Genomic DNA, 21547 nt, shown 5'->3' on the forward strand with positions numbered 1-21547 from the left:
TTGTGTGAATCACAATAAACGGTCGAAAATTCTTAAAGAAATGGGAATACCAGACCACCTTACTTGCCTCTTGAGAAATCTGTATGCAGGTCAAGATGCAACAGTTAGAATCAGACATGGAACAACAGACTGATTCCAAATTGGGAAAGGAGTATGTCAAGGTTGTATATTGTCATTCTGCTTATTTACCTCATGTGCAGAGTACACCATGTGAAATGCTGGGCTGGATGAAGCAAAAACTGGAATCAAGATTGCTGGGAGAAATATCAATAACCTCAGATATGCAGATGACACCACCCTTATGGCAGAAAGTGAAGAAGAACTAAAGAGCCTCTTGATGAAAGTGAAAGAGGAGAGTGAAAAAGTTGGTTTAAAGCTCAACATTCAGAAAACGAAGATCATGGCATCTGGTCCCATGGCAAATAGATGGGGAAACAGTGACAGGCTTTTTTTTTTTTTTTGCTCCAAAATCACTGCAGATGGTGTTTGCAGCCATGAAATTAAAAGATGCTTTCTCCTTGGAGGAAAAGCTCTGACCAAACTAGACAGCATATTAAAAGGCAGACACATTACTCTGCTGACAAAGTTTCATCTAGTCAAAGCTATGGTTTTTCCAGTAGTCATGTATGGATATGAGAGTTGGACTATAAAGACAGCCGAGCACCAAAGAACTGATGCTTTTGAACTATGGAATTGGAGAGGAATCTTGAGAGTCCCTTGGACTGCAAGGAAATCAAACCAGTCAGTCCTAAAGGTCCTGAATATTCATTGGAAGGACTGATGCTGAAGCTGAAACTCCAATACTTTGGTCACCTGATGCAAGAACTGACTGACTGGAAAAGACCCTGATGCTGGGAAAGATTGAAGGCAGGAGAAGGGGACAACAGAGGATGAGATGGTTGGATGGCATCACTGACTTCGATGGACATGAGTTTGAGCAAGCTCTGGGAGTTGGTGATGGACAGGGAAGCCTGGCTCTTTTCATGGTGTCGCAAAAAGATGCACATGACTGAGAACTGAACTGAATTGATATTTATATATGAATAATTTTAAATTCTCTAAATCGAATTTCTCTTTTTTTGGTCATTTTCATTTTGCTTTAAAATTATCAGGTTTTAATTTGAAATATCTCTTCCAACCTCAACTTAATGAAAAAAAAAATACTTCTACTTTGTGAATTAAATCTTTCATCCAATTCCAAATAACCTAATGATAAATATCTCTCTTTATGACTAATGACATAAATAACCAATTGTTCCAATAAAACTTAATGTATAATCCATCTCTCCCTTTCCCCTCCTTTTAAAGGAAATGCCTCTTTCGTCTTTGGTCTATTTTCTATTTCCTCTGTAGTACAAATTTGTTTTGATTTTTGTAGATCTGTTGTTTGTTTTAACATATGGAAAGGTTATTTTCTCATTAAACTCTTATTCTTATATTCCAAATGATTTCCTTTCACTTTGTCAAGTTAGAAAATATCCATCTAGCATTGTATTTGATATTTTATTGAAATTAAAAATATAAGAAGAACTGGCATCTTTAAGTAATAACCCCCTAGCACACAAGTTATGTCTCTATCAAATCCAAACAAAAGGTGCAGGTATGGCTTGGAGGTATGACTAATAATTAGTATGGGAAAAAAAATGAATAAGGGGATTCTGAGGCATCTTTTCAGACCAAATAGCAAGGAAACAAGCAAAGCCTACTAGCGTTGTGCTAAAAACACTCAAGTATGAATTCTGAAGAGGCTATCACTGAGTACTAGTTAAATTCTTAATAGTAAAGAATTATTTTAATATTCAGGTATCTTCATGGCTCAGTGGTAAAGAATTCTCCTGCAAATGCAGGAGACATGGATTTGATTCCTGGGTTGGGAAGATTCCCTGGAGAAGGAAATGGCAACCCACTCCAGTATTAGTATTCATGTTTGGGAAATCCCAAACAAGACAGAGTAGCCTGATGGGCGACAGTCCATGGGGTCACAAAGAGTTGGACACAACATAGCAACTAAACAACAAAAATGACATTATTTTGTGTATATTTGAAAATCATTAATTTTTAAAGACACATTGAAATACTAGGGCTTCCCTGGTAGCTCAGACAGTAAAGAATTTGCCTACAATGCAGGAGTCTGGGGTTCAGTTCCTAGGATGGGAAGATCCCCTGGGGAAGGGAACAGCTAACCACTCTAGTATTCTTATTTGCAGAATTCCATGGACAGAGGAGCACTGAAATATTTAAAGACAAAATGATATATTAAAACCATGATACATCTATCTCCTATATGCTTCAAGATAATATGAGATGGGAAATGGGTAGAAATAGATATGAAACATGATTAGTCACTAGTTGATAATTATTGAAACTGGATGAGGGGGTTATGTGTGTGCTTAGCTGTGTCTGACTCTTTGTGAGCCCATGGATCATAGCCCACCAGGCTCCACTGTCCATGAGATTTTCCAGGCAAGAATACTGGAGTGAGTTGCCATTTCTTACTCCAGTGGATCTGCCCAACTCAAGGATCGAATTCACACATCTTGTGTCTCCTACACTGGCAAGTGGATTCTTCACGACTGGTACCACCTGGGATGAGGTACATGATAATAAATTTATATCTGTTTAATATTTTCTATCATAAACTGATTGAGTTTTCCTGCCCAAGAAAGTACTGTCTTTTCATTTACTTAAATACACTGTTCTAGTCGTAGGGAAATTTGAAAGTTTCTCCTTTTATTTTTAAATTTAATTCTAAGGATTGTATCTTTTTTGTTTGTTTGTTTCTACTCTAACTGGGATCTTTCCTGCCATATTTTTCTAACTTGCTATTGTTTGCAAATAGAAAACATATTTGCGTGCAATATTATTAAAGGGACCCACCTATTCAATTCCTATTATTTCACTGATACTTCTGGTGTGCTTATATATAATTGCTATAAACTGAATGTTTGTCTTTGTGTACTACCCTCAATTCAAATATAGAAACTAAACCCCAGTGTGATGGTATTATGAGGTGGGACTTTAGGAGGTGATTAGATCTTCAGAGTAGAATCCTTCTGAGTGGGGTTGAAAGTGAGAACGTGAAAGTGAAAGTTGCTCAGTCATGTCTTACTTTTTGCAACCCTATGGACTATACAGTCTATGGAATTCTCCAGGCCAGAATACTGGAGTGTGTATCCTTTCCCTTCTTCAGGGTATCTTCCCAACCCAGGGACTGAACCCAGGTCTCCTACATTGCGGGCAGATTCTTTACCAGCTGAGCCACAAGGGAAGCCCAAGTATACTGAAGTGGGCAGCCTGTCCCTTCTCCAGGGGCTCTTCTCCACCCAGGAATTGAACCTGGGTCTCCTGCATTGCACGCAGATTCTTTACCAACTGAGCTATCAGGGAAGCCTTAACACCCTTTAAAAGAGACTCTAGAGAGTTCCCTTGTCCCTTCCACTCTGTGTTAAGACAGGACAGCTGTCTATGAACCAGAAATCAGGCTCTTTCCAGACATCCAATCTGCCAGTGCCTTGACCTTGGACTTCCCAGTCTCCAGAACTGTGAGAAATAAATTGTTTGAGTTAGCCAGTCTATAATATTTTGTTAGAATGTCTAAATTAATACAATAGTTACATAATTAGAAAATAATCATAAAGTTGCTTCTTTATTTTCTTCTACCAACTTATATCTCTATTTTATTTTCTTGTACTAGCTGTTAACTCCAGAGCAATGCTCTATAATAGGTAAACGGTATACTTGTCTCATTCTCAATTTTACTGGTAATAATTCTAAGTCTTGAACTGATTTATTGTTTGGAATATATTTTTGATCATGTGAGAAGTATTAATGTGTTCTTATGCCTTTAAGTTTTTGTTATGCTTTGCTTTGCTCAGAAATGTATTTTTAAAAGGCAATATATTACTTATTACAGATATATGCAATATATATTTCCACTTAAATTCATTTAAACTTATAGCCAATATCCAGAATATGAGATATTTTAAAACTCATTAGGAAATACATTTATCCTTCAAAACTCATGAAGTATAATAATTAGATTCTTAGAAAAAAAACATTGGCATCAACTTTTTATTAATAGTTACAAACCAAATTTATTCCTTACCAATATCTCTACATGAAAAACCTTTGTGTAATAAATTTTTAGTGCCCAGAAGATATAAATAAATGGAGTCATAACAGTATAGCACAAGGAAAAAAGATATGCATACTCTGGTTCATTAAATGAGACTTGTCCTGTTAACAGCATACTTTTAACATAGGAATAATCTTTTATATTCAAATATTATAGTGTTTCATACAATCTAACAATGCTATGCACACTAAGTTGTAATTTCAATACACTTACTCTTTTAATAAATGTGCAGAGAACTGGATCGATTTTCCACTCAATGAATTTCTCTTATATAGATGAGGAGAGAGAAATAAGTATGGATTAAACAACAACAAGGGCTATTTGTCTTCTGAATTACATTGATATGTTGTAATAGTTTATTATTTGGCAATGATTTTCCTAATGCACATTCATGAAGTAACAATGTGAATTATTGGGATATATAGACAATTTTCACTCTACCTGCTGCTGCTGCTGCTGCTAAGTCACTTCAGTCGTGTCCGACTCTGTGCGACCCCATAGACGGCAGCCCACCAGGCTCCGCCGTCGCTGGGATTCTCCAGGCAAGAACACTGGAGTGGGTTGCCATTTCCTTCTCCAATGGGTGAAAGTGAAAAGTGAAAGTGAAGTCGCTCATTCGTGTCCGACTCAGCGTGACTCCATGGACTGCAGCCTACCAGGCTCCTCCATCCATGGGGTTTTCCAGGCAAGAGAACTGGAGTGGGGTGCCTTTGCCTTCTCCACTCACTCTACCTAGTATTTTTAAATAGTACCTACCTCTAATCACTAAATTGAAAGTGGGTTTAATTTATTAAGAGAATGAACACTAATTGAGAGTATAATTTTCTTGCCTTAGCTTGGCCTTTTATTTTTCTCTATAAATAAAGGGGTAGGTCCAAATTGCCCTCTAGGATATTTTCAAGGTATGAACTTCATTTGGTTATCCACTTAAAAGTCTCTAATAACAGTGACAACTATATTTGCTAAATAACTTACAATCTGACAATCTGGAACTTTTTAGTCTATCTCATTTATATTTATAAATATAATAAAAACTAACCTTAAATTTGCCATGTTTTTTGGTTTTGCTGCTTCTTTTCCTGATATATTTTTACTACATGGATTTTAAAAGTTTAATTTTGATATATATTGACACTTATGAAAAACTGAAAGAATGTATATTTTTATCTCACTTATTCTTAATAAACTATTTCTTCTTTATAAATGTTATCATTTTTTGGTCTCTCAGAAAGTTGCCTTCATGAACTTATATGATCTAGCTATGCTTCTATTTCTTAAATTCTCCATTCTAAACAATACTTATTAACTCCTTGCTAGGAAAAATGAAGAAATCAGTATATCCACACTTCTTTCCATATTCTTGCCCTCATCTTTACTCTCCAACTCTGGTATTTTCTGTTATTAATAACATTACTATAACCCTGAGAATCAACCAGGTTAGTCTCACTAGATAGTTCCTATTAGCATGGGTGTGTCGCAGGAAGAAGGCAATGATCAGTGCCTGCCGCAATTAATCCTCCTGATTTGGTCTAATCTCTTGTCCTGTCTCTCAAACTTTCACCTGATGCTTTATGATCCAGCGGCTCTGATCTGGGGCTTCCCTGGTGGCTCAGACAGTAAAGAATCTGCCTGCAATGTGAGAGACCTGGGTTCAATGTCTGGGTTGGGAAGATCCCCTGGAGGAGGAAATGGCAACCCACTCCAGTATTCTTGCCTGGAGAATCCCATGAATAGAGAACTTGGCGGGCTATGTCCATGGGATCGCAAACTGTCAGACGCGGCTGAGACTAAGCACACAGCACAGCTCTGATCTATGAGATTGCCTTCTGCTTCTACACTCTTGGTAATTCAGTTCCCTCATCCTGAAACACCTCCAACCAACTGCTTCTTATTATCCCATCAACCTCTCCCAGCCCCTTTCACTCTTCAAAGTACTGTTAGACATATTATTTTCCACTAAGTCTTCTCTTCAAGATAAAATTATACAGCCTTTATTCAGTACTGTTTATGCCCTATGGCCGTACCATAATTGTGTTATATACCATAGTAAATTACATTTATGTGTCTACCTTCTGTCTCTCCTTGTGATTGTTACCAGTGGCTAACATCGTGCTCAATAAGTGTGAAAATGATCATTATACTTAATAATATTCATGGATTGCTTGAATTATGCATTCTTCATAAGGAAATGGTAGTGAATACTACTCACTAAAAATACACATACTTTTTATTCTTTACATTATGAAAGATTTTTAAAATACCACCTAAGTGAAGAGAACATTATAATGAATCCCCATTAACCATAATATATTCAATAACCATCAACATTTTCACATACATTTTTAAATCGGTTAGAAAGCTAGTTAGAAAGTCATTGGCCGATTATTCTCCTAGCAGGTTGACCTGCTGTCAACACGGATCGTCTGACTTACACCTAAGGTGAGGAAATAAGAGTTAAATTCTCCAAGATCATAGTTCTGATGAATGTTAACATTAGTAACAAACAAAACAGTCTCCGAAGGAGCCATTATGTACAAGCAGTGACAAAGAAGGGAGAAAAATGGGGTTTATTGAAGACTAGAATCAGAAAAACACTTCACAAGGGTCCTAAAAGGCCGCGGCATGTTATGGGATCTGTACATGAGAACAATTCCTGCCACTTATGACTTAACTCAAGAGAACGTTAAGGTATCTTGTTTACATTTTTGTTTTTAACGGCCCTCAGTTTTAGCAACAGAGAAAACCTGTCCCTACTCCTTTGGATAAATCGCACTCACTTTAGATAGCTCTAATACATTTTTTTCCCAAAAGAAAAGCAAAGCACTGAGGTTCTTATCCGAGTTCCAAGGTAGCCCTCCCAGTCACCCTCTAGGCCTGCACTGTGACAGAGGCTCTTCTAAAGGATGCTGTGGGCGGGGAATGGGGGACATTTAAGAACCCACATCTGGAATCTAGATCCCAGGCAAAAAAGCACGTTTCAAAAGGTACTAAGAACGAAATAACAAACGCTGGAACCTGGGCCTGGTCAGGGACCACGCCAAAACCCAACAGTCCTCACTCTCCCCTAGGCGAACGGGGAGAGGGAGGAACTACACCTCCCAGAATGCAGAGCGGCGAGGCGGTGCTAAAAAGATGGCCTGTTTTTACCTCACGTTTGCTTAGAAACTCCAGTCCCTCTTCTTAGTACTCCGCCATCTCCGCGTAATTGGCTCTGTAGCCCGTGCGTGGGAGGGTGGCTCAGGCGTCACTGGCAGCGGTTGAATGGGGGCCCTAATCCCCGCCTCCTCACGGGAAATGAAGTCCTTTCTAATAGTTTCTCTGACCGAGTCAGAGCGATAGGACTACATTTCCCAGAGCGCGGGTCTGCCAGGCGGCTTGGGGGCGGTGCCTCACGTATGTTACAGTCATCGCAAGCCTCTTCGGCGGGACTGTGATGGCCGGAGAGATGACGATCTTAGGTTAGTAACGAGGGGGGTTCTTTACGCTGTCGCGGGCACCGGAGCGGTTGAGGGAAGCAGGGATGGGTCGGGGTCGTTGTTGCAACCGCTCGATTCCGCTAGCGTGGCGGGAAAGGCGTCAGAAAGGTGACTTTGAGGCGGTTTGGGGCTGTTCCCGACGCCGGGTTGGGGGTCGCCTCTAGGAATGACCTGGCCGCTGTAGGCCCGGGTAGGGCCGGTGGCGACCCTCTGCATACATTTCAAGGATGTTGGACCTCAGGAAGTGTTCTTATCCAAGGAATGTCGATTTTTGAATCGTTGGTTGAATCGGGGTCTTTGAGAGGCCTCTAGAATGTGCATCTCCGAGACCCCTTTGTGGAGGAAGGGGAAGTAGCACTAGCAGCCTCCCGACCTGTAGGCTCGTGGGATGCTGGATTTTGAGAGATCCAGGGCTCTTAAATGTGTAGGCCCGTGTTGTTTCCACCAATCCTGGTAGGAATTACCCTCTCCGGGCCAGAATGTGATCAGATGTTTCTGAAAATGAGTCTGTAAGAGCGAGTGGAAGGTGGAAATGGCAGTTGATTTCATTTCATTGCGTTTTGATGAGGATTTTTATTTTTTATTGAGTAATTAATTGTTACTAAGCTAAGAATTAGTACAAGAGACTCCTTTAGATTGGCATTTTGAGTTGTATGTAACCTGGGTGGACACAGATGTATAACACAGCCTCCTGAAACCAAGTAACAGATTAATTATAAATTCGAAGTGGCTTCTTTCTCCTTCACTTACGTTTACAGGCAGTGTAACATTTGTACATGTTTGGTTTTTTCATAATTAACATTTATTGGCCAGCTTCTGATAGCTAGGAACCATTTGTGCAGGGGATTCAACATGACTAAAACCTAACTTCAAAGAGTTTCCATTTATATTAGCATTGAGTTACACACTTCTATTCTCCTAAATATCACTGCTGCAAGATGTCCTTCATTCATATTTAGTACAGAAAAGGTTAATTGTGTTCTGTTATGAAGACAGTTTAATATCTAAGCAACTTCCAAAACTATTTCGATCTAGTTTATTCATTTCATCCTTTTGAAAGGACAAAGGAGAGGAGAGATAAAAGAGTTTTAGCATTACAATATCAGGCTTTTGGTGTGGAAATTTTAATAATAGGGTTTTGTTTTAATATTGATATCTGAAGCTAATTATAAAACTATAAAATCTAAATAGCAAACTGTGGAAAGTTCTGAAAGAGATAGGAATACTGGACCACCTGACCTGCCTCTTGAAAAACCTGTACGTAGGTCAGGAAGCAACAGTTAGAACTGGATGGGACAACAGACTGGTTCCAAATAGGAAAAGGAGTATGTCAAGGCTGTATATTGTCACCCTGCTGATTTAACTTCTATGCAGAGTACATCATGAGAAATGCTGGACTGGAAGAAACACAAGCTGGAATCAAGATTGCCAGGAGAAATATCAATAACCTCAGATGTGCAGATAACACCACCCTTATGGCAGAAGTGAAGAAGAACTAAAGAGCCTCTTGATGAAAGTGAGAGTGAAAAAGTTGGGTTAAAGCTCAACATTCAGAAAACTAAGATCGTGGCATCTAGTCCCATCACTTCATGGGAAATAGATGGGGAAACAGTGGAAACAGTGTCAGACTTTATTTTTAGGGGCTCCAAAATCACTGCAGATGGTGATTTCAGCCATGAAATTAAAAGACGCTTACTCCTTGGAAGGGAAGTTATACCCAACCTAAACAGCATATTAAAAAGCAGAGACATTACTTTCTCAACAAAGGTCTGTCTACTCAAGGCTATGGTTTTTCCAGTAGTCATGTAGGGATGTGAGAGTTGGATTGTAAAGAAAGCTGAGCACCAAAGAATTGATGGTTTTGAACTGTGGTGTTGGAGAAGGAGAGTCCCTTGGACTGCAAGGAGATTCAACCAATCCATCTAAAGGAGATCGGTCCTGGGTGTTCACTGGAATGACTGATGTTGAAAGTGAAACTCCAATACTTTGGCCACCTGATGTGAAGAGCTGACTCATTTGAAAAGATCCTGATGCTGGGAAAGATTGAGGGCAGGAGGAGAAGGGGATGAAAGAGGATGAGATGGCTGGATGTCAACACCGACTCAATGGACATGGGTTTGGGTAGACTCCAGCAGTTGGTGATGGACACGGAGGCCTGGCGTGCTGCGGTTCATGGGGTCGCAAAGAGTTGGACAGGACTGAGCAACTGAACTGAACTGGGTCACATTCTGACTTTTGCTCCAGATAAATGACTTTTTCCTGTCAATATTAGTACAAGTATTACTGAAATGTTTCTTTTTCAGCCCTTTACTCACCCATAAGTTAAGTACACTAACATACAGGGGTTTTTTTGGTTTGTTTTTGTTACTTCATTTTAATGGTGTTATAGTCAGTTTGAATTGTGAAAAACATGATGTTTGAGAAATGTTATGAGTATAAAAGAAAAAAATTTTGAGACTTTATAGTCTAGTATTGAAGAGTGATTTTAGTGTTGTAATTTATCAAATTGTACTAGTTTGATAAGACATAACTTTTAATTTGCCTGTATTTCAGGATCAGCTGTTTTGACTCTCCTGTTGGCTGGCTATTTGGCACAACAATATTTACCATTGCCTACTCCTAAAGTGATTGGAATTGACCTTGGCACTACCTATTGTTCAGTTGGGGTATTTTTTCCTGGCACAGGAAAAGTAAAGGTCATTCCAGATGAAAATGGTCATATCAGCATACCCAGCATGGTATCCTTCACTGACGATGATGTTTATGTGGGGTATGAAAGCTTAGAGCTTGCAGATTCAAATCCTCAGAACACAATATATGATGCTAAAAGATTCATAGGCAAAGTTTTTACCCCGGAAGAACTGGAGGCTGAAATTGGGAGATACCCATTTAAGGTAAGTTAAGCTGAAATGTATTTTTAGTTCAGCACACTGTTTCAATTAGTTCTTTGGCTTCAAGTTACAAAAATGTATGTTTCAATGGACTCAGTTTGTATGGAAGTTATATTATCTCATTCAACAAGCAATCCCCCAGCGGCTCCTGGGTTGGTTAATTCGTTGGTTCCACAACACTGTTGAGGACTTAGGACACTACCATCTTCTCACTCTGCCATCCTCAAAAATGCATTGTTCTTTTATTGTTCTTCTCACTCTACCATCCTCAAAATGCATTGTAGCAGGTGGCTAGTGAAGTCCCGTGTATCTATAGATAGATGGATGGATAAATAGATACTCTCTTTGTATTGTGTGTGTATACGTATTTGTACATAGAAAAAGAGATCATACTAGGCATGCTGTGTTTTGACTTCTTTGAAACTCATATATATAGTTTACATCATTATCTTTCATGGTTGTGTGAAACAGCTGTTCCACCATTTAATTGTCCAGTCTCTGTATGTTTTATTTTTTCCCTAGTTTTCCACTATCATTGGAGCTTCAGTGAATATCATTGTTTGTACATGTGTATTACACTTGTTTGATAATTTCCTAAATTTGATAGGCCAAATGGTTGTATGTTTTTAAGGCTTCTGATTTGTATTCCCAACTTTGGGCACTGAAAAATTTACATGCTCTTATCTATTTTTCAGACTGCCTATGTCTTCAGTAGTTATTATTTTTCAGTCTTTGCCAATAGATAAGTAAAAAATGGTATCTGGTAGTAATTTGCACTGCTGTGATTTCTAGTGAAGTCAGACTTTTAAAAAAATCAGTTTATTGCATTCTTCTTCAGTGATCCATTTCTCACCCTTTGTCCTATTTTCTTTTGGGATGCTTATCTTTTTTGAATGACTATAAAAATACATTTGTGACATTTAAGTATCCCCCTTTTTTTTTTAACTAACTGATGTATAATTTTGTTTTTTAACTGTCAAGAGTATTAGATTTTTTATGTGGTAAAATCATCTCAATAATTCCTTTAAAATGTTTTTAGAGTCTTATGCTACTTACAACAGCCTTTGCTATCCTATCCACTTGTATTTTTTTTTCTAATGCTTTTATGTAAGTATTTGTAGGTTTGGAGTTTTGCTGGGCTTTTTCTCTTAAATATTTAGATATTTATGTAGGGTTTTGTGTTTTTTTTTTTGGTAAATTATGAAATAGGATTCTAATAGTTTTGAAATTAGATGATTGTATCAGTGCTGCTTATTGAATAACCCATATATAAGAGCTCTGAAATTTTTATTCATTTTTCAGAGGAGAAAAAAATTTCTCCAGGTATGTATTTGGTTTATTTCTTTGCTTTCCTTTTAATTTTTTGTTCAGTTCAGTTCAGTTCAGTCGCTCAGTCATGCCCGACTCTTTGTGACCCCATCAACCGCAGCACGCCAGGCCTCCCTGTCCATCACCAACTCCCAGAGTCCACATAAACCCATGTCCATTGAGTCAGTGATGCCATCCAGCCATGTCATCCTCTGTCGTTCCCTTCTCCTCCTGCCCTCAATCTTTCCCAGCATCAGGGTCTTTTGTTAAGACCCTTTATTAATTTGTAATTTTTATTTTGTAATGATAAAATTGTATAAAGCTATACATTTTCCTCTAAATTGCAGCTTTGGGTACATTACTTATTGATCCTAGAGTTATTTTAAGGTGGGTTTTTTTTTGTGTGGTTTTGTTTTGGAGTTTCTCAGTAGTCCAATTTTTTTGTTGTTTCTCTTTCATGGTTATTCTGAACATACTGGAATTAATCTAATTTTTTAAAATGTACAAATATACAACTACATTAGCAAGGATAATATACTAATACACGTTTTCATGGAAATAAGAATGTGAGTAATACTTGATTCTTAGCAAAAATAGTGAAGTAGTAAAATTATTCTTGTTAATATGTGCCAGCACATTCTTTCAATTATCTGTTATGTTTGGAAATAAATAAGTTTTTTGAAAACGAAGATCTTGAGTCACATACATGATTTAGCAGCGACTATTCCTTCTATTGGGCTTTCCTAGTAGCTCAAACAGTAAAGCATCTGCCTGCAATGCAGGAGATCCAGGCTCAGTCCCTGGGTCAGGAAGATGCCCTGGGGAAGGAAATGGCAACCCACTCGAGTATCCTTCCTGAAAAATTCCATGGACAGAGGAGCTTAGCAGTCTACAGTCCATGGGGTTGCAGACAGTTGGACACGACTGACTAAATTCCCTCTATCTCATCATTCTTTTTTTTCTTATATTTAACATATGTATTGAGAATCTTCTCTGTTCCAATTATATGCTGCTGCTGCTGCTGCTGAATCGCTTCAGTCGTATCCGACTCTGTGCAATCCTGTAGATGGCAGTGCACCAGGTTCCTACGTCCCTGGGATTCTCCAGGCAAGAATACTGGAGTACACTGCTATTTCCTTCTTCAATGCATACTCAGTGATAAATTTTATTTTTCTGCTGTTATTAAAAACTAGAGTGGATTCATTTTATAATTTTAGAGTGTATCCTTTAATAGCCTCTAATATTTGTACATGCACTTGCTAGATAACAAATGAAATTTTATGACCTTTTCAGGGTAAGTTTTGATTGAATACATTCAATGTATATATGTATATATATATATTTATGTGTGTTAGTATATGTGTTATGTATAATATGTATGTAGATATACACACACACACTTATGTATAGTGTTTTCATCTTTGCAAACCTTATTCACAGGTTTTAAACAAAAATGGAATGGTTGAATTTTCTGTGACAAGTAATGAAACCATCACCGTTTCCCCAGAATATGTTGGCTCTAGACTGTTGTTAAAATTAAAAGAAATGGCAGAGGAGTATCTTGGAATGCCAGTTGCCAATGCTGTTATTTCTGTACCAGCAGAATTTGATCTAAAGCAGAGAAATTCAACAATTCAAGCTGCTAACCTTGCAGGTAATATCACTTGCCTGAGTTGCATTTTTCTCAAAATTTTCTTAGGCTGAAAATCTGTAATGAGGTGTATTATTTTGCAAACCACTTGATTAGGCGCCTAGACAAACTATATGGTAGATAAACAATTAAGAAGGCTCCATGGTACAATGTAAAATATGTATATTCTGACAACAGCCTATCAGGTATATGACCAAGGCTGAGAAAAAACATGGACACATTAGCAGTGAGGAGTTTGTTCTCCTGAACTTGTTTTAATGTGGAGAGGAATATAATACAATGATTTTTAAAAATCTGAGGTGGGAGAAAATTTATTTGATACCGTTCAGCAAATACTGATTACCTAGGTAAACAGAACAGGTAAACCCTTTTTCTCATGGAGCTTATATTCTATTGGAGGAAACAGAAAATCAGTATTGAAGATAAATATAGTGTTCTTACCTTTAACATTCTGTCATTTTTGAGGTTGTACCCAAGTCTGCATTTTGGACTCTTATTGGTTACGAGGGCTACTGCATTTCTTCTATGGGATTCTTGCCCACAGTAGTAGATACAGTGGATACAGTGATCTGGATTAAGTTCGCCCATTCTCGTCCATTTTAGTTCACTGATAGCTAAGATGTTGATGTTTATTCTTACCATCTCCTGTTTGACCACATCCAATTTACCTTGATTCATGGACCTAATATACCAGGTTTGGTGTCAGAGGATGAAATGGCTGGATAACATCACTGATACAATCGATATAAACTTGGGCAAACTTCAGCAGATGATGAGGGACAGGGAGGCCTGGTGTGCTGCAGTCCATGGGGTTGCAAAGAGTTGGACATGACTGGGCGACTGAACAACAACCCTTAGGATTATTGACATGTTAGCCTGAATAATTCTTTGTTGGGGAACTATCCTATGTATCATAGGACATTTTGCAGCATCCCTTAACCTGTACTCACTAGAAGCTAGCCAATAGCACCGTCTCTACCAGGTAGTGATAATTTTATGTCTCCAGACATGGCTAGATGTCTTTAGAGGAAGAAAATGATCTCTGGTTGAGAGCCTTGATACAGTGTGTATCAGAAAGTAACATGCTGTGGGAGAGGAAGGTGGGATAGAGGTTTAAGAGGAAGGGGATATATGCATACATATAGCTGATTCACTTCATTGTTCAGCAGAAATTAACACAACATTGTAAAGCAATTTTATGCCAAAAAAAAAAAGTAACATTCTATGGCTATGACAACCTAGACAGCATATTAAAAAGCAGAGACATTACATGGCTGACAAAGGTCCATCTAGTCAAAGCTATGGTTTTTCCAGTAGTCATGTATGGATGTGAGAGTTGGACCATAAAGAAAGCTGAGCACTGAAGAATTCATGCTTTTGAACTGTGGTGTTGGAGAAGACTCTTGAGAGTCCCTTGGACTGCAAGGAGATCAAACCAATCCATCCTAAAGGAGATCAGTCCTGAATATTGATTGGAAGGACTGATCCTGAAGCTGAAGCTCCAATACTTTGGTCACCTGATGTGAAGAACTGACTAATTGGAAAAGACCCTGATGCTGGGAAAGATTGAAGGTGGGAGGAGAAGTGGATGACGGGACGAGATGGTTGGATGTCATCACCAACTCGATGAACATGAGTTTGAGCAAGCTCTGGGAGTTGGTGATGGACAGGGAAGCCTGGCATGCTGCAGTCCATGGGTTGGAAGAGTCAGACACAAATGAGTGACTAAACTGAACATGTTACGGAAGAAAAGACAGGATAAGGGAATGGGCTTGCTAGGTGATCAGAGAATAGGGGGAACTTGCAGGTTTTGAAGGGAGTGGTCAGATAGACCTCAATGAGAAAGTGATATTTAAGCAGTTGAAGGAAACCAGGTAGTGAGCCAAGCAGGTGCATGGAGGAAATAAGTTGCAGGAGAGAGAATGGCCAGTGTAGCAGCCATGAGATGAGAATTTAGAAGATGGAAGGTTGGCCAGTGTGACCAAAGGCGAGTGAGTGATGAAGTCAGAAAGCTAAGGAGAATAGTATTATGGTCTTTGAATAAATTCTTCAGAGTTTGACTAGTTTTTATGGCTCTTGATACAGAGTCATACTACTTTCAAGGCCACTTATTATATGTGGCAGTTAGTTTAAAGCAGGAATTTTGTTCAAGGAAATTTTGATCTTTTGTTTGCACATTCTACTGTTTAGCATTACCTTAAAATCAGATTTTGCTGTATATTTCAGAGTTGCTTTCAAGGATCTTGCATTTTAAATTCTTTTTAAAAATACATTGTAGCTATTAAAGCATATCTTCTCAGATTTTTCTTTTTTATCATTTTTCTATCTATTGATTTGTTCTTTTACAAAAAAAGTCATTTTTAAATAAGCTTATTTCCATAAGCTTATTTCCATAGCTATTTGTTACAGTATATGGTTAATGTTTCCCTTCCCAAGTAAAATATGAAAGTTAGAAGAGGCTGAGAGATCTTTTAAAATTAAGTATTAAAAAGAGTAGAGTGATGTATTTCACTGAATCTGGGCCTTTATTTCTTTATACTGTAGTCATCTTTTAGAATAATTTTAATGATATCCATTTAGAAGAACCAGTATTTGTCCTTCCCGTTTCATTGTTTTATTTGGCTTGTGACTGTTCTTTCTTATTATTACTCAGTGGAGTTCATGTTGGAGAAGATACTAATATGTTGTAGGATTAAGTGAAAAAAAATTCCTTAATCATGTCCTTTAATGATTGTTCTTCCCTCCAACCAATTTTACAGGACTGAAGATCTTAAGAGTAATAAATGAACCCACAGCAGCAGCTATGGCCTATGGTCTCCACAAAGCTGAAGTCTTTCACGTCTTGGTGATAGATTTGGGCGGAGGAACTCTCGATGTGTCATTGCTGAATAAACAAGGAGGAATGTTTTTAACTCGAGCCATGTCTGGTAAGAAAAATGTAGGGAGTGTTAACGAGATTCAGCCATGTTGACATATCTAATGTGTAAAGTGTTCATTTTTCAATGTGTCAGTATTCTTCGCATTCATTTTGGTAATCTTCTGTACTTGTGATCTTAATGCCACCACCTATTTTATTTATAGCAAAAAGTTAAGCCTCTAAAAATGACTGGATATACTGTAAGTCAAATATTTGAGCTAACTCAGCCAGTAGTTTTCACCTCCGTTGTGAAGGGAACAGAAGGAAAGAAATCATTTAAAATGAAGGATGGTCAGTTTACTTCATTTAATAATCTGTTTCACTAAATAGGTATGTTTAGGAAATCCAGTAATAGTATTTTGCATTCTAAATTTTTTTACGGTTTTTGTTTTAGTTTAAGGAATTAAGCCTATGGAACTTAAGTTATAGGTACTCTAACTGGACTCCATTTAGAAGCAAGTTCAGTGATGGAAATTTATATCACATTACTCTTTTCCTTATTAAATTACTTTTTCTACTTTTTAGCTCTTAATCATTTAAAAAGGAAATTTTTTTTTAAGATAAATGCTTACTAGTACTTTTTAATTGTAAGAAACACTTCTTTCTTTTGAGACTAATGCCACTTTTTGTTTCTAAATTGCTACTTAAAGCCCAGTCTGTGTTCTCAATTTCTTATTTTCTGAAAAAGTATTTGATGTCACTGAGAGACTTCCTTTTACATCAATTGAACCCAGATGTGCACTGTATTTTAATAGTATAGTTTTGAATTAAATACATTAAATAAGGATTTATCATTCCCAGAATATCATTTATACATACATACTACACAGATACATGCATATGTAAACACATACATATAGTCATGCTGCTGCTGCTGCTAAGTCGCTTCAGTCGTGTCCGACTCTGTGCGACCCCATAGACGGCAGCCCACCAGGCTCCCCCGTTCCTGCGATTCTCCAGCAAGAACACTAGAGTGGGTTGCCATTTCCTTCTCCAATGCATGAAAGTGAAAAGTGAAAGTGAAGTCACTCAGTTGTGTCAGACTCTTAGCAACCCCATGGACTGCAGCCCACCAGGCTCCTCCGTCCATGGGATTTTCCAGGCAAGAGTCCTGGAGTGGGGTGCCATTGCCTTAGTCATAATATAATATAAACTTTTTTATTTTTAACTTAGGAAACAATAAACTTGGAGGACAAGACTTCAATCAAAGATTGCTTCAGTACTTATACAAACAGATCTATCAAACATATGGCTTCCTGCCCTCTAGGAAAGAGGAAATCCACCGATTAAGACAAGCTGTAGAAATGGTCAAGTTAAACCTGACACTTCATGAGACTGCCCAGATGTCAGTATTACTAACAGTGGAAGAAAATGACAGAAAGGGACCTCCGCCTAGTGACAGTGGACTGCCAAAGGACAAATTTTCCCCAGCAGATGACCCCCATGTGGACAGCATGTTTGGAGCTAACCTTTCTGAAAAGAAAAATGGAGAGGGTCAGGTTTTATTTGAAACAGAAATATCACGAAAGCTCTTTGACACTCTTAATGAAGATCTTTTCCAGAAAATACTCGTACCCATTCAACAAGTGTTGAAAGAAGGCCACCTGGAAAAGACTGAGATTGATGAGGTGGTCTTGGTTGGGGGCTCAACTCGTATTCCTCGAATCCGCCAAGTCATCCAAGAGTTCTTCGGAAAGGACCCCAACACGTCTGTAGACCCTGACCTGGCCGTGGTGACAGGAGTGGCTATCCAGGCAGGGATTGATGGAGGCTCTTGGCCTCTCCAAGTCAGTGCTTTAGAAATTCCCAATAAGCATTTACAGAAGACCAACTTCAACTGAAGTACAGAGGGATGGCCATTTGAGATCTTGTCTAATGATCTCTTCCTCTTTATCAGACCACCTCCATCAGCCAAATAAAGTCTCAAAAATGTCTCACACATTTACCTGAAAGATAATGTTTATATATATGAAATTTTGCATAACACTTTAAGATTGAATGTGACCAGATCGATCCTTCTTGATTTTGGAGAGATCCCATTCCTATAAGTACTTATAAAATGATAGAATTGAGGTAAAACTCTCTTATTGGAGCATAGGTGACTGTATTTTCTGGATTCTGGAAGTAGATATCCATGTGCACTTAAAATTATATTCTGTAAACATTGCCTAGTGCCAGTTATATGATTCCCAGTTCTTACTAAATTGTGTTAGCAGGGGCTGGCAATTTATTTACTTGGTTATCAAATGTAATTCTTAATTTGAACTATACTTGAAGGACAGTGTTGATGTCATGTACTTACATTGACTGGGAGATAGCAGTGTTATTTATATAAGTGCATATACAATATTCAATAACGGCCATATTATATGACAAAGTTAACCGTCACAAATTCAGTGTCCTGTTATGTGTCCTATTCATGTAACCTGCATTCTCCAGATTTTTAAAATATATTTATTGAATCAGTTTGTTTTCTTTCTAAAAAAGCTACAAATTTATTCAAATACTTCATTACCAATTTATATTTTATTTCTTTAATCTGCTATCATTCTCTGCTTCGATTTCCATGGTTCTGCATGGTTAGAAAACAAAAGAGAATTATTAATTGCATTTTAAAAATGTGTTAATATCACAGTATTTATTACTATAATTTTTTTGGTTATTTAAGACCTTTGTAGATGTTGATAAGGGGCTTTCCTGGTGGCTCAGTGGTAAAGAATCTGCCTGTCAATGCAAGGGACACAGGTTCAAGCCCTGGGTTGGAAAGATACCCTGGGAAAGGAAATGGCAACCCTCTCCAGCATTCTTGCCTGGGAACTCCCATGGAGAGGAATCTGGGGCTTCAGTCAGTGGGATCCCAAAGAGTCAGACACACAACTTAGCTACTAAACAACAAGACATTGATAAACAGCAGTAATTAGGTACAGTATTTATTTATTTTATGTTTTTGGTTTTTTTTCAGTGTTTATTGTCAGTAAGCCCTGCAGAATTTAGCTTGCGTTTGTGTCAGCTTTACTGACATTTTTCCCCATATTTAGTTGTGAATGAGGAGAATTGTACTCATTTGCAAAATCCTTGTTATTTGTTTCCTATCATCATTTAAAAATAATCAGACTTGGACTGTTTTAACCTTAAGGTTAGTTTGTGATAATAACAAAAAACTCATGAATACTGGAAGTAATGTGGAACTCTTACAGAAGGCAATGTTAAAAAATGTCCACAAATCAGTATAGTTTATAGTAATATTGGTTTAGTGCAGTAGTTTTAGTTTGTTTTCTTTTAGAAAAGCTGCAGGAACCAAGGAAGAACACATAGTGGTTTTATTTGTTATGCCCCTATTATTTGAAGATTTTCCTTAATAGAGGCTACTTCCTCTCAATATTCAGAAGTTATACTCTGGTCAACATTTTTGCTAATGTAAAATATGTCTCTGTCCATTGCTGAATTAGAAAGGATGTTGAATTTCCAATCACTGAAAAAAGGAAATAAGCAAACTCATTTCAGCAACATCAAAACATTTCTGCTTTTCATAGTAAAATCTAAGTGTTTTTGTAGATTATAAAGAAAATATTTCTTAGCAATGAAATTGCTGTTAATTTCAATCAGATACTTCTGTGAATAGAAAATGTCTGTAGTAGATAAATAGAAAAATAGAAAATGTCTGTTCACATGTTTTATTTTAGAACTGAATGGAGAAATGCCAAAGAGGAAGCCTTCACTGCATTATAAATATATTCAAGTGTTCTTTTGAACTTTATAAAAATTTTTACTAGACTTAAAAATTGGAAAAGATCTTTGTGCAAAGGTCTTTTAAAAGAAAAGTGTTCAATTTATTAAAATCTCTGTATATGTATAGCTTTAACTAAAGCATTTTAAGATTTTTAAAGTTCAAATTTCTCCGATACATGAGATAGTTAGGACAGTCTGTTAAGAGTTCTTAGAAGAAACAATCTGCAAAACAGAACAGCTAATCTCATACTCTAAAATTGGAATTTAAAAAATTTGATTGTGTCTGAAAAATAGAGTGGCAGTGTTGGAATTTGGAGCCAATAGTTCAGCATATTCTCTAGTATATTACACTTTTTAAAAAATAGTGTCTGTCTGCAATCATATTTAGGAGGCTATGTATAAATAGTCTTGAAGTCAATGTAGTTTATTTAAAAGGTAAAAATGCATTCTGAAAGGGATCATTTATATATAATAATCTGAAGACATTTTGCATAAAACTATATTTTGGTTGTACATCTTGCTAGTGTTTTTTGAAGTACATAACTTTTAAAAAAATTAACTGTCTTATATGATTAGAATATGTGAATAATTTATTTGGTGTCAGGAATGTTTTGGTACCTCCTGTTTTCACTGGAACCACTGATGTATCAGCAGACACTATTGTGTGTAACATGTTCTGAAAATCATAGTTACTGTGCATAACATTGTGCCTCTTAACTTTGTGTGCATACAGGTGGTTTACGTTTTAATGTAAATAAATGCCACTTTGCAGTTTGTTTTTTAAACTGTGTCCTTTATTTTCTATTTGAGACTATGCCAGAGCACATTTTTGAGGTATATAAATAAGAAAGGAAATGGGAATAGAGCTGATCTGATGCTTACGGCACATGACCTCAGCAGGTATGGCTTAATTTCCTGCATCCTGAATGTCCCTGAAATTGCTTAGTTTTCTACTTATTTATTTTTTAATTAATGTTTATTGGAGTATAGTTTCTCTACAGTGTTTTGTTTCTGCTGCACAGCTAAGTGAGTCAGTGGTATGTGTACACATATCCCCTCTTTTCTGGATTACCTTCCCATGTAGGTCACCGCAGAGCACTGAAGAGACTTCCATGTGCTATATAGTAGTTTCTCATTATCCATTTTATGTATAGTATCAATAGTGTATATATGTCAGTCCCAATCTCCCAATTCTTCCCTCCTCTCTGCTTATCATTTGTTCTCTAGGCCTGTGTCTCTGGTTTTTCTTTGAAAATAAGTTCATCTGTATCATTTTTATAGATTCCATGTATAAGCAATATAGTGTTTGTTTTTCTAGATTAGTTTTGGCTCCATTATAGTCAGAAGCTGTGAATTTATATTTAGAATTCTGGGTATCCTATTCATGATACAGAAAATGTCTCTTCTAATTTAAAGAAATGACATATACCTAGAATTCTG

The 21547-nt window shown here is 37.2% G+C and overlaps 1 protein-coding gene across 1 annotated transcript; it reads left to right on the forward strand.

Annotated features, from left to right (window-relative positions):
- The first annotated feature begins 7568 nt into the window (after positions 1-7568).
- HSPA13 (heat shock protein family A (Hsp70) member 13) lies at positions 7569-20853 on the forward strand. The gene is made up of 5 exons (XM_068970987.1): positions 7569-7593; positions 10165-10505; positions 13251-13464; positions 16221-16388; positions 17552-20853. Exons 1-5 carry the CDS (start codon positions 7569-7571, stop codon positions 18217-18219), a joined length of 1416 nt encoding a protein of 471 aa, XP_068827088.1. The 3' UTR covers positions 18220-20853.
- Positions 20854-21547: the final 694 nt, after the last annotated feature.

This window comes from Capricornis sumatraensis, chromosome 1 (assembly GCF_032405125.1).
Source record: "Capricornis sumatraensis isolate serow.1 chromosome 1, serow.2, whole genome shotgun sequence".
Lineage (NCBI taxonomy): Eukaryota > Metazoa > Chordata > Mammalia > Artiodactyla > Bovidae > Capricornis > Capricornis sumatraensis.

Coding starts and splice junctions, on each gene's coding strand:
- HSPA13 (XM_068970987.1), top strand. CDS start 7,569: ATGGCCGGAGAGATGACGATCTTAG. Junction 7,594..10,164: donor CGGAGAGATGACGATCTTAG/GTTAGTAACGAG, acceptor CCTGTATTTCAG/GATCAGCTGTTTTGACTCTC. Junction 13,465..16,220: donor TCAAGCTGCTAACCTTGCAG/GTAATATCACTT, acceptor CCAATTTTACAG/GACTGAAGATCTTAAGAGTA.